General features: G+C 39.5%; 1 protein-coding gene across 3 annotated transcripts in view; it reads right to left on the bottom strand.

Annotated features, from left to right (window-relative positions):
• Positions 1 to 12,133, bottom strand: part of Oseg6 (intraflagellar transport protein Oseg6) — a 69,505-nt gene that overhangs the window by 52,112 nt on the left and 5,260 nt on the right. The window contains exons 1-4 of one of the 3 annotated variants that reach the window (XM_045746278.2): positions 4,713 to 5,492; positions 3,609 to 3,763; positions 2,250 to 2,344; positions 320 to 449 (exon numbers count right to left, since the gene is read on the bottom strand). In XM_045746278.2, the coding sequence (XP_045602234.1) occupies positions 320 to 449; positions 2,250 to 2,344; positions 3,609 to 3,763; positions 4,713 to 4,727 (395 nt within the window). In that variant the 5' untranslated portion in view covers positions 4,728 to 5,492. The other 2 variants (XM_069328306.1, XM_069328305.1) reach the window with 2 other exon arrangements.

The following is a 12,133-nucleotide window of genomic DNA, read 5'->3' as shown; positions in this document are numbered from 1 at the left end:
AATGGTTGTAAAGTTCACAACAGAAAAGGATGCAGGAAAGGAAATGTTAAATCATCTAGGGTAAAACAAATTTTTGGACTGACACCCGAGGCCATACAATGGTGATGTTAATTCAAACACACAAATTATTTACCATTTTAGCAACTGTTCTAATTGTCAATTGTAAATATTTTACTTTTCAATAAGTAATAAATTTGGGAGCCTATATGAACTGAACTCTTTTCTTGTAATACTGAACTGTCTACTAGCACTAGCAAAGTCAAATATTTTAAATAAATTTATGTTAATAAGATACAATTATTAAAATAATAAAATGCACCTTGATGTTTGATGGTTGTAGATCATAAGGTTGCCCTTGGCAGTGCCTACAGCCAAAAGAGGAGCTGTACGTGACCATGCTAAAAATGTTAACGTGTCGCGGAGCCCAGAGTCCAGATGCTGTACTCGTCCTGAATATAAGAAGAAAAATATTAATACTGAATAAAATAATATATAATATAGTAAGTAGTAAATATTTTGATAATAAATGGAAAGCAACTAGATTTGTTTCTTATGATAGGTAATCATGTTGATTCACTTGCATGACATCATGTCACAGTAACAATATAAAGGTCTGTATATTTTTTCATACTGTACTGAGAAATTTTCTTCTTTGTCATGCTGATAAAATGATGAGCATTAAATTAAATAGGACTGAGTTGCATTATCTAAAATTAAGTATTGAGCACAAACTTAGATAAACATAACATTCTACATCCTCTCTTTATTCTCTCAAAAGTTTTTAGCAGGTCACATATACTATATAGTTGACCTGATCAACCAGGCTGTGACTCATACGTCAGGCTGCGAGCAGCCGCGTCTAACAGCCTGGTTGATCAGTCCAGTAACCAGGAGGCCTGGTCGATGACCGGGCCGCGGGGACACTAAGCCCCGGAAGCACCTCAAGGTAGCCTCAAGGTAGGTAGGTACTATAGAGCAGTTGTCACTGCACTTGGTTCACAACCGGTGGTTTCCAGGATCGATTTCCAGGCAGAACAATACGTTTAGGCACTTTTTTTTTTTTACATTCGATACTTGTGCTCACATACCAATACAGTAAAAAGGTATCCGAGAGTTAAGCAACTGTTGTGGGTTGCAACCTGGGAATGTCAGCCATTGACCTCGGGTAAGCCTTGCAGCCTGGGAAGGTCAGCCATTGACCTTGGGTAAGCCTTTTGCAACCTGGGAAGGTCAGCCATTGACCTCGGGTAAGCCTTGCAACCTGGGAAGGTCAGCCATTGACCTTGGGTAAGCCTTTTGTAACCTGGGAAGGTCAGCTATTAACCTTAGGTAAGCCTTTTGCAACCGGGGAAGGTCAGCCATTGACCTTGAGTAAGCCTAACAGATTTCTTGTTCCTGACAACAAGAATATTCAAAACAGTATGTGTGCTCCTTGGATCATGTGTTTTTAGGATTTTACTTGGAGTTCACCCAGAGGGGGTTCCAGGAGTTCTACTTCCCAAACCTGGCCTGGGGTCAGGCTCAATTTGGGATAACTTGGTCCAACAGGCTGTTGCTTGACGTGCCCTGCAGGCTCCACAAATCCACTGCAACCCAGTTGGTTTGATATTTCTTGCAGAAACTTATCTAATTGCTTCTAGCAATAATTCTTATGCTTGCTGTGAGAGTACTTACCAGCTGTGGACCTCTGATGTTCATACAGTACACTCTGATTGTGCATGATACCTTTACTTTGCTTTATTCTGCAATTCCTTCCGAATCTTTTGCTTCAGCAAGGTTTTTTAAAAACAAATTTGGGACCTGGACTTCCAATATCTTCCATATATATTTTATTTGATACCTCTTGTTTCCTAAGAGGTATCAAAAACCTAAGCTAAAAGAGATAACCTAAGCTAATGAGAATATGGAGCAAGTATATTACTGATATAATATAATTGCTATATGACTAAGAGCTAGATGTGGGATGTTTCAGGCCAAAATTTCAGGTTACAAAGCTGTACTAATCCCAGTACAGGTGTCCCCAACTTACAATTAGGACACATTCCAAATTTCTGCCTTAAGTTGATTGGCAGCGATTTTGAACATGATTTTCCATAAGCACAATGCTGCAAATAGGATATAGGTTCCCAAAGCACCTTAAACTGACATATTTAAAAACAATTTAAATAAAAATAATGTAGAGTAAACATAATGTTTAGTTTTATTTACCTTGATTGAACCTTTGAAGACTGAACAGAATAATTACTCACCTGAGTTAGCATCCCAGACATGGACAAGAGGAGATCTATCATTGATGATTGATAAGAGTGCCCCATCTTTGTCCCATCCAAATCCTGAGCACACACTGTATGCAAGAAAAGTTTGATTACCTTTACAAACGAAATCATTACATGTATGGAGGAACATGTGTAGTCTCAAAGGGTATGCAAAATTAAGAAATTAAATGTATTATAAATATTCATATCAAATCAAAGTTATTTTTAATATCAAATAATTATTTATATTATTATTATTATAATATCAAAGTTATTTTTAATAAATTCCAAGGTGTAATATTTACCTCAAATATGCAACTGTACTTGGCAGATTGTTCCATTAAAGTAAGACCACATACCAAAATTTTTAAAACCAGCATTTATTTAGTCCCTGGTGCTGGCAGGTGTCCTGGTGATGAAATAACTGAAACTCGAGGGACAAGGGTTGTCTTTGTTAGCTGATACCATGACAACTTCCCTTTACAAGTCTGCAGTCCCGAATGACCCTCGTGGGCTCCAGCTGGTTACCTCGAGGTACTCTGACCCCCATAATCATGTCAGCCAATCAGAACATTAAGTCCTGCCTGCTCACATTTTCATTAGTAGCAGCACCAGATTCAAGCCACTGGGAAGGCATACTTTCTTTTTGCTCTCAATACCTCTACAATCCCTACTTGTATGGATGTTACTACTGTACAACTGTAGTATGTATGTTACAACTGTAGTAAGAATGTTACTACTGAAGTAGGCAGAGTGAGATAAGGAATTTGGGGGTTTGGCCTAATGGTTTCCACCTTGTTGACTCCTCATATACCACTACACACCAACTTCTCCTCCTTAGCCTAGGGGCCCCTAGTCCTTGGAAGCAACCAACTACTCAATTGATTCCGGTTCAATGAGATGACATAGGTCAACATGGGACAACGTCCCTAGACCGAGAGAAATCTTAGACATCAAACATGCCCTATCTCTGTCCAAGACTAAGGAAGTTGCATCATGCAAGCACATCTCAACATATGAGCAGACATGAGCTTGTGCCGAGAGATCCTTCTCTCACAGCAGGATTCTCGCTGCAGGAGCGAGCATGAATTGGTTACATCATTGCGAGATACTTCACTTGCTCATAGCCATGGTAAGATGTATTGTTTTAATATTATTTTCCCCATGATCAGGCATTTAACAATACGACAAAAAATATTCTTGATATTTTGTCTTGTTAACAGCAGCAATGTTGGCTATAAACAGGGGTGAAGTTCAGGGTAAAAAGTTTGATTATTACCAAATCTGTGCCACCTACTATATTTAATAAATTTAATACCTTAGAGCTTTCAGGATGTAAGAAACTTGACCTACCCTGGCAAGTGCATCTGCTCGCGAAGAACACCATGGCGGTCATAGATGTTGACAACCTGGTTGTAACCGGTAGAAGCCAAATATCCTCCTGAAGCCTTCTGCCATGTGAAGAACACACCCCCTGGGCCATGAGGACCTTCTAGACTGAATACACGCTGCGAGGACGAACAAATATTTAAATAATTATACGGTTCATAAGAACATTATACCTATATTTATTTATTTTTTTATTTTATTAATATACAAGAGTTCTTACATTCTTGTATAGCCACTAGCACACACAGTGCTTCAGGCATGTAATAATATATTTCTAAAGTACAGTACTGTACCTGCATGTAATATTAAAAGCTCGTAGAGACTACAGAACATAAGTGTTTCACTCTAGTTGAAAATGACTGAGCAGTTCCTTTCACCAATTATTATTATTATTGGTGAAAGGAAGTGTGCCCAATCATGTCTGTCATGCCCAAGAATCAAACTCAGGATCCTAGTCAAGAATGAAGCCAACGAGATACTAGTTGACAATCATTACCTTTTATTATTTGAATATCTTGAACCCATTGTTGATGTGACGACTTATATTAAATTTTGTAACTAGCTCATCAAGATTGTAACTTGCTTAGCTAAATGAATTCTGGGATTCAGTCCCTGAGCCCATTATGTGCATCTGTAACCCTTTCCACTACCGCCCACGGGATGGGTATGGGTTGCATAATAAATGAACTAAACTAAAAACTTATTTGAATATATATATTAGGCTGAAGATGAACCAAAAAGAGTGTGCCTCGTAGGCAATTACTGTATCAAAAGATTACACTAGGCCAGGAAGACTGTAGCACTGTGCTTAGTAAAGAATTAACTCTAATAAGCATACAAAAAAATGTATCTAAGCATTTAATATTTTACGAACCCAAATCTAGTTATCTTAATCTATTTTTTTCTATGCATTGTCGGTATGGCTTTTACTCGTGTATTAAAACAAAAATGACTTACACTTTAACAAGAGTTAGTATACTGAGCAAGTTCAACCTTGCCTATCCCTACTAGTCTGCTCCCACCAACACTTCCTACCAATGTAACATGAACACATACTCATGGCGCTACCTTATCTGAAGCCATATTACACGTATATATATTCAGATCATGAAGAAAAGCGGTGTTTAATGGTTAATATGTTGAGGAGAGAGAGCGTCCACCCGCGGGACAGTTGACCACAGGCGGCCCGGCCTGGAATGTTGGTGTGGGGGGGCGGGGAGAGGGGCGCCTTCCCCTCTACGCTATTTATCCCATTGTTGATGTGACGATTTATATTGAATTTTGTAACTAGCTCATCAAGATTGTAACTTGCTTAGCTAAATGAATTGTGGGGTTCAGTCCCTGAGCCCATTATGTGCCTCTGTAACCCTTTCCACTACCGCCCACAAGTTGGGTATGGGGTGTATAATAAATGAACTAAACTAAACTATTTATCCCATTGTATGGCTTCCGGGTTGTTGTTGTTTTCGTATGTAACAGCCATTTGGGACATCTATTGAACACAGTATACAGTATTTAGTTTCTTGTGGCTGTTTTTTTTTTTTGTAATTAACAAGGGATATAAGTCACATCGTACACAGGATGATTCGCTCACTGATTTTGATACCTAACTAAACCCCATTACACCTCCCCCATCCTTTCCATTCCCTATGGACATCAAGCCGAAGCCTAGCTCAACCTAACCTAGCTCACCCTAACCTAACCAAAAGGAGCTAAATACAGCTTAACCTAAGGTAATACATCCTAGCATAACAATATACGCGGTTTTAACAAACAGAAAACGAGCAGTAATCTCCGTGGCACAGTGAGAAAACACTCGCCCGGCGCTTCGCGAGCGCTTTAGCCTGGGTTCGTATCTTGGCAGGGGAGGAGTGACCAAGCGTCAATACGTACCCGCAATCATTAACAATCCTAAACCCTTTAAAAAAAATCGTCGAATCGTCTCGTATCCGAAACGATCGTACTCAGTTAGAAGACGGAACAAGCGTACCTACCATCCTGTAACTACGCTTGGGTAATTACCAGAGCCAATTCAATTTCTTTCTTTCTTATGCATGCATTATGCTTATTATCCCATACCCGTATGGTGGGCGGTGGTGGAAATGGTTACAGAGGAACATAATGGGCTCAGGGACTGAACCCCACAATTCATTTAGCTAAGCAAAGTTACAATCTTGATGAGCTAGTTACAAAATTCAATATAAGTCGTCACATCAACAATGGGTTCGAGATCGACCTCAAGTACAGGTTCTAAATTAAGCAACTGACATATGTGGAGAGCTAGTATACAATCATTTACACAAATACATATACATATAAATAATCTTTTTATATCACAAGTGATTCAACAAGAGGCTCACAAGTTAGCCTCCGAATGCATGATAGAGCTGATAAGTTAGCCAAAGAATCTGCCTTTAAAGGAGCCGTTGAGTGTAACCTTGGATTGTCAATGAGCAATCTGAGAGCAGCAGTACACCGAGAACTTCAACAAGATCTTGTAGATCTGAGGCAAAGTGAAATTGACACCAGTAATTCCATCTATCATCATACTACCATGCAAGAGGAGCCACACATCTATGGATCATCCAATAAAATCAGCAGACTTCTAGATGTTACTACTGCTCGGCTTAGACTCGGTTACAAGTATCTCTGGGAATTCTCATTATCTGGTGATGTAGACCTGACCAAATGTAAACTGTGTTAACAAAATTATTCGCACACCCTCCGTCACTGTGATGGAGTGCGAAAAGATACGTGAATTTAGAGACAATTCTATAACCAATGTTCCAGCGATGTGTAAATATTTCATTCAAAATGATCTGCTACCAGAAATTTTAGCCAAATATCCCCAGTTTGCTAACTGTAGGTAGTAACTAAGTGATTGTAACCTATCCACCGCTGCCCACTGGATGGGGGGCGGTGTGCAGGACAAACATATAAATTGTGACACTAGCTCTCCACATATGTCAGTTGCTTAATTTAGAACCTGTACTTGAGGTCGATCTCGAACCCATTGTTGATGTGACGACTTATATTGAATTTTGTAACTAGCTCATCAAGATTGTAACTTTGCTTAGCTAAATGAATTGTGGGGTTCAGTCCCTGAGCCCATTATGTGCCCCTGTAACCCTTTGCACTACCGCCCACAAGATGGGTATGGGGTGCATAATAAATGAACTAAACTAACTAAAAAAACTCTAATGACTACTAACACCTTTATTTATTTATTTATTTATTTAATGACCAGTCATTAGAGTACACAACAAAATCTAAGTCCTGCCTGTACTACAGTCCATTCCATGTGAACTTGAACTCTATCACAGAAAACTAACTTTCTTAATGATAGACTAGTGGAAAGAAATGGCTCCGGCCACCAGTCGACCAGGCCCACTTTACCCGAGGGCCACTAACGCACTAGTGGCCTCGACGAAGACAGGAAGCTGGCGGCTTGTCAAAGGTCCCCCCCATTTGCCCTGATGAGCTTTTCCAGTTGTATTTTAAAATTTAACTGTTTTGGCAATCGTTGCTCCTTGTTTGTGTTACATCTGACCTTTTAAATAAATTGTTCCGATCACCATCCTCCAAATTGTTCCAACGAAATTACCAAATTTACCAGTTGAAAATTTAATTACTTATGAATCAATTTCTATAGGAAGAAATTCTGCATGTGATGCGAGAAATCATCCTAACTTTCGTTGGTAAAGCTTACAGACAAATAAAGTACGGTCGGCTATTGTCGGCAAAAGTGGTCGGCTATTGGCGCTTCAAGAAGTATAGCTATAGCAGAGATTTTTGTTCACATGCCGTTTGAAACCGAGAGGGCCAACAGACAGCAAGGTACCCAAATATACCTCCAATACATTGAAGACATTTTCGGAATTAAGACATGAGGACACCAACAGCTACGGGAGTTTTATGTCTGGACTAAAACTGTCCATTGTAATCTCAAGTTTGCGCTGGAAACAAATTTTAATGTTTTTTTTTCAAGATACGAGAATCTATATTAACGAAACAGACAGGTCCTTACAGACAACAGCATACTACAAACCGACGAATCTCTATTAGTACCTTCTATTTTCGTCGAGTCGCTCATTATTTATCCCTCAAGAAATCCCTGTCTTACACCCTGGGTCTCCGGCTTAAACGGATTACTATTAAGGACCAAGACTTACGGCTGGAACTACAACATTAGTGGGAACTTTTTAAAAGCAGACAACATCCTTTATGAAGCGGCGGAAAAAACTTCGAAGAAAAGAGAGAGGTTCCCTTCCAATGGCAACACGCAGGAGAACTGATGTTGGTTAGTTGGTATCCACCAGTCCATTTGTCTTGGAGGACAAATGGACTGGTGGATACTACCGATGCTATACTTTCCAGGGTTCGCAGCGGCCTCTACAACAACACATGATTATTCTCAGAATCATAATGTGCGATTTTTGAGCCGAATTCTGACTCTCTGCACCTTTATTCATTTTCAAATTACGATTTTTTATTTCGAGAATATGTCAATTACTGAAAACGGCGGTGGGTCATATTTTGCCCAAACCCCCCTGCAGTTTTCAAAATATCTGAAATGTCGGAAATTTGACGCCCGAGTGTGATTTTTGAGCCTAATTCTGACTCTCTGTACCTATTTTCATTTTCAAATTACGAATTTTTATACCGAGAATATGCCAATTACTGAAAACGGCGGTGGTCATATTTTGCCCAAACCCCCCTACAGTTTTCAAAATATCTGAAATGTCGGAAATTTGACGCCTGGGCGTGATTTTTGAGCCGAATTTTGACTCTCTGGACCTATTTTAATGTTCAAACTACGAATTTTTATACAGAAAATATGCCAATTACTGAAAACGGTGGTGGGTCATATTTTGCCCAAACCCCCCTGCAGTTTTCAAAATATCTGAAATGTCCGAAATTTGACGCCTGAGTGTGATTTTTGAGCCTAATTCTGACTCTATGCACCTATTATCATTTTCAAATTACGACTTTTTATACCGAAAATATGCCAATTACTGTACTGAAAACGGCGGTGGGTCATATTTTGAACAAACCCCCCTGCAGTTTTCAAAATATCCGAAATGTCCGAAATTTGACGCCTGGGCGTGATTTTTGAGCCTAATTCTGACTCTCTGCACCTATTTTCATTTTCAAATTACGACTTTTTATACCGAAAATATGCCAATTACTGAAAACGGCGGTGGGTCATATTTCGCCCAAACCCCCCCTGCAGGTTTCAAAATTTCTGAAATGTCGGAAATTTGACTCCTGAGCGTGATTTTTGAGCCGAATTTTGACTCTCTGGACCTATTTTAATTTTCAAACTACGAATTTTTATACAGAAAATATGCCAATTACTGAAAACGGTGGTGGGTCATATTTTGCCCAAACCCCCCTACAGTTTTCAAAATATCTGAAATGTCCGAAATTTGACGCCTGAGTGTGATTTTTGAGCCTAATTCTGACTCTCTGCACCTATTTTCATTTTCAAATTACGACTTTTTATACCGAAAATATGCCAATTACTGAAAACGGCGGTGGGTCATATTTTGCCCAAACCCCCCTGCAGTTTTCAAAATATCTGAAATGTCCGAAATTTGACGCCTGAGTGTGATTTTTGAGCCTAATTCTGACTCTCTGCACCTATTTTCATTTTCAAATTACGACTTTTTATACCAAAAATATGCCAATTACTGAAAACTGCAGTGGGTCATATTTTGGGTCTGAGTTTTCAAAATATCTGAAATGTAAAAAATTTGACTCCGTGAAACTGGCTCCAAGAAACATATGGGGAATACCCAACATGGCCGATTTCCCACAGTGACTTCAAACATGGTCAAAAGTTAAATTTATCTAGGATTTTTTTTATCAGGGCCGCTTTTACTCCGTCAACTCTTCCAACTCCATGAGCAGTCCCTGTGTCGCAATGGTAAAGCACTCATCCGACGGATTGGGCGCCAAACCTTTACTGTAGCCTCTGCTCACCCAGCAATGAATGGATACCTCAGTGAATAAGAAATAAGAAATTCTGTATACTTTCATCGTGAGAGTATACCAGGGTGACGATTATGGCAAATGATAGGCTAGAAACTCCCTAATCTGCCCACGGGATGGGAATGGGGAGCATAATAATGAAAGAAATTGAATAACCTTCCTTATTCCCCCCCCCCCCTTCCCCTCCGTGTTCAAGTTCAAGTATGTTTATTGAGACAAGAAAGAAATACATCTCAAAGGGATAGAGTAGCTTAGGCTATTTCTACCCCCCTCTGCTTCAAGTCCCTCAAGGGGCGCACAAGTTCAGTGAGTACAAATACAAAATCACAATACAAGAATCCCATTTAACATTGCAGGTTAATATAGTAAGCGCCGCATATACGTGTTACACTCTTGGGGCAAAATTCTTATAGCTCCTAAGTATTCTGTCTATCATACCATTATCACACATCCAAACAATTTGATGTGATACACTACTTATTTCCTTATTTCTATAGTTATCAACCCCCTCCGTGATGATAACGCTCTTCAAGACCACATGCGCAGGATTAGGGCCCATCCGCCTGGTTTTAGCTGAGTCCTCTAGTTACAGTTACAAGTGTCATGCTACCCGCCGAATGGGAACACCTGTTCCAACACCTGTAAATCAGGTTCGAGTAACTTTGAACCAACATAGTTTGACCATCATCCCAGTATCCAAGAACAACTCTGAATCAAACTAATGTCGAATTAACGCCACTCTCGGATATTGTGCCCATTGGACACAGGGTTTCACCCGCCGTTAAAGTTTCTTTCATTTAGTTATATATATATATATATATATATATATATATATATATATATATATATATATATATATATATATATATATATATATATGTATGACAGTGTCAGACCACAGAGAAAGAATTGAAACAGGAATTTCCTTAGGTACTTTCGTATTTAATAATACATCTTCACCCCCCTGAATATGTATTATTAAATGCGAAAGTACTTAAGGGAATTCCTATTTCAATTCTTCCTTCGAGATCTGACACTCTCACATTTTTCATCACGTGTTAATTTTCGTGATTTACACGCACACGCACACAGATATTAGAAAGAATTGAGTGGTTGACAAATGGAATGCATTAGGAAGTGATGTGGTGGAGGCTGACTCCATACACAGTTTCAAGTGTAGATATGATAGGCTCAGGAACCTGTACACCTGTTGATTGACGGTTGAGAGGCGGGACCAAAGAGCCAGAGCTCAACCCCCGCAAGCACAATTAGGTGAGTACACACACACACACACACACACACACACACACACACACACACACACACACACACACACACACACACAATAGACCTGGTAGCCCTGGTGGATAGATTCTTAATTCTGTGGCGCGGGTTCGATTCCCGCACCAGGCAGAAACAAATGGGCAAAGTTTCTTTCACCCTCAATGCCCCTGTTACCTAGCAGTAAATAGGTACCTTGGAGTCAGTCAGCTGTCACGGGCTGCTTCCTGGTGTGTGTGTGTGTGTGTGGCGTGGGAAAAAAAAGTAGTTAGTAAACAGTTGATTGACAGTTGAGAGGCGGGCCGAAAGAGCAAAGCTCAATCCCCGCAACCACAACTAGGTGAATACACACACTTTTTCAGTGTCAGGGTAGTTAACAGGTGGAATGCATTAGGCAGTGATGTGGTGAAGGCTGACTCAATACACAGATTTAAATGTAGATATGTAATGTAAAAGATATAGATATGATATGTAATGCATATACGAAACTGTAATGTCAATCTCGAACTTAAAAGCTTCCTAGAAGGTTGTAACAGAACCCATGGGCACCACACCAGAAACAAATATCTATTTGATTTTCCAAGAGTACGTTTCAAACTAGAAATGCTCTACAAATCAAAGGGCCCAGAATGTAGAATGACCCTCCCAATTATGTCAAAGACTGTACTTCTCCCAACCAGTTTAAGATAAAAATTAAGTACTGCCTAATTAACTCCATGTATCCTACCTTACCCCTAAATGTCAATCCATGTCTTACTATTTTAAACAATGCTGTTTATTGACCAAATTGTATTTGCTATTTTCTGCCGTGTCCCCCCCCCTTTTTTTCAACACAATTTATACTTTAATCTCAATTAGTATTTAGTTTTAGTCTAAGTGTTTTTCCTGCCCGAAACGCTTGGCGTAATAGTGGCTTTAGGCATTGTATGTACTAGCTCTATCTATAAATCCATCAATGTTTGTATCTCACCTTGAATGAATGTATGTACTTTACCTGAATAAACATTTGATTTGATTTGATTTTGATTTGAAATATGACAGAGCCCAGTTGGCTCAAGAATCTGTACACCAGTTGATTGACGGTTGAGAGGCGGCACCAAAGTGCCAGAACTCAACTACCGCAAGCACAACTAGGTGAGTACACACACACATTATATAGGATGGGAAGCTGCCCTTTCTAGATGTAACAGTCATGGAAAGGAGCGGAGGTTTCC

The sequence above is a fragment of the Procambarus clarkii genome, chromosome 21 (genome assembly GCF_040958095.1).
Source record: "Procambarus clarkii isolate CNS0578487 chromosome 21, FALCON_Pclarkii_2.0, whole genome shotgun sequence".
NCBI lineage: Eukaryota > Metazoa > Arthropoda > Malacostraca > Decapoda > Cambaridae > Procambarus > Procambarus clarkii.
The sequence above is the reverse complement of the archived record's forward strand: the minus strand, read 5'-3'. Positions and strand labels throughout refer to the sequence as shown.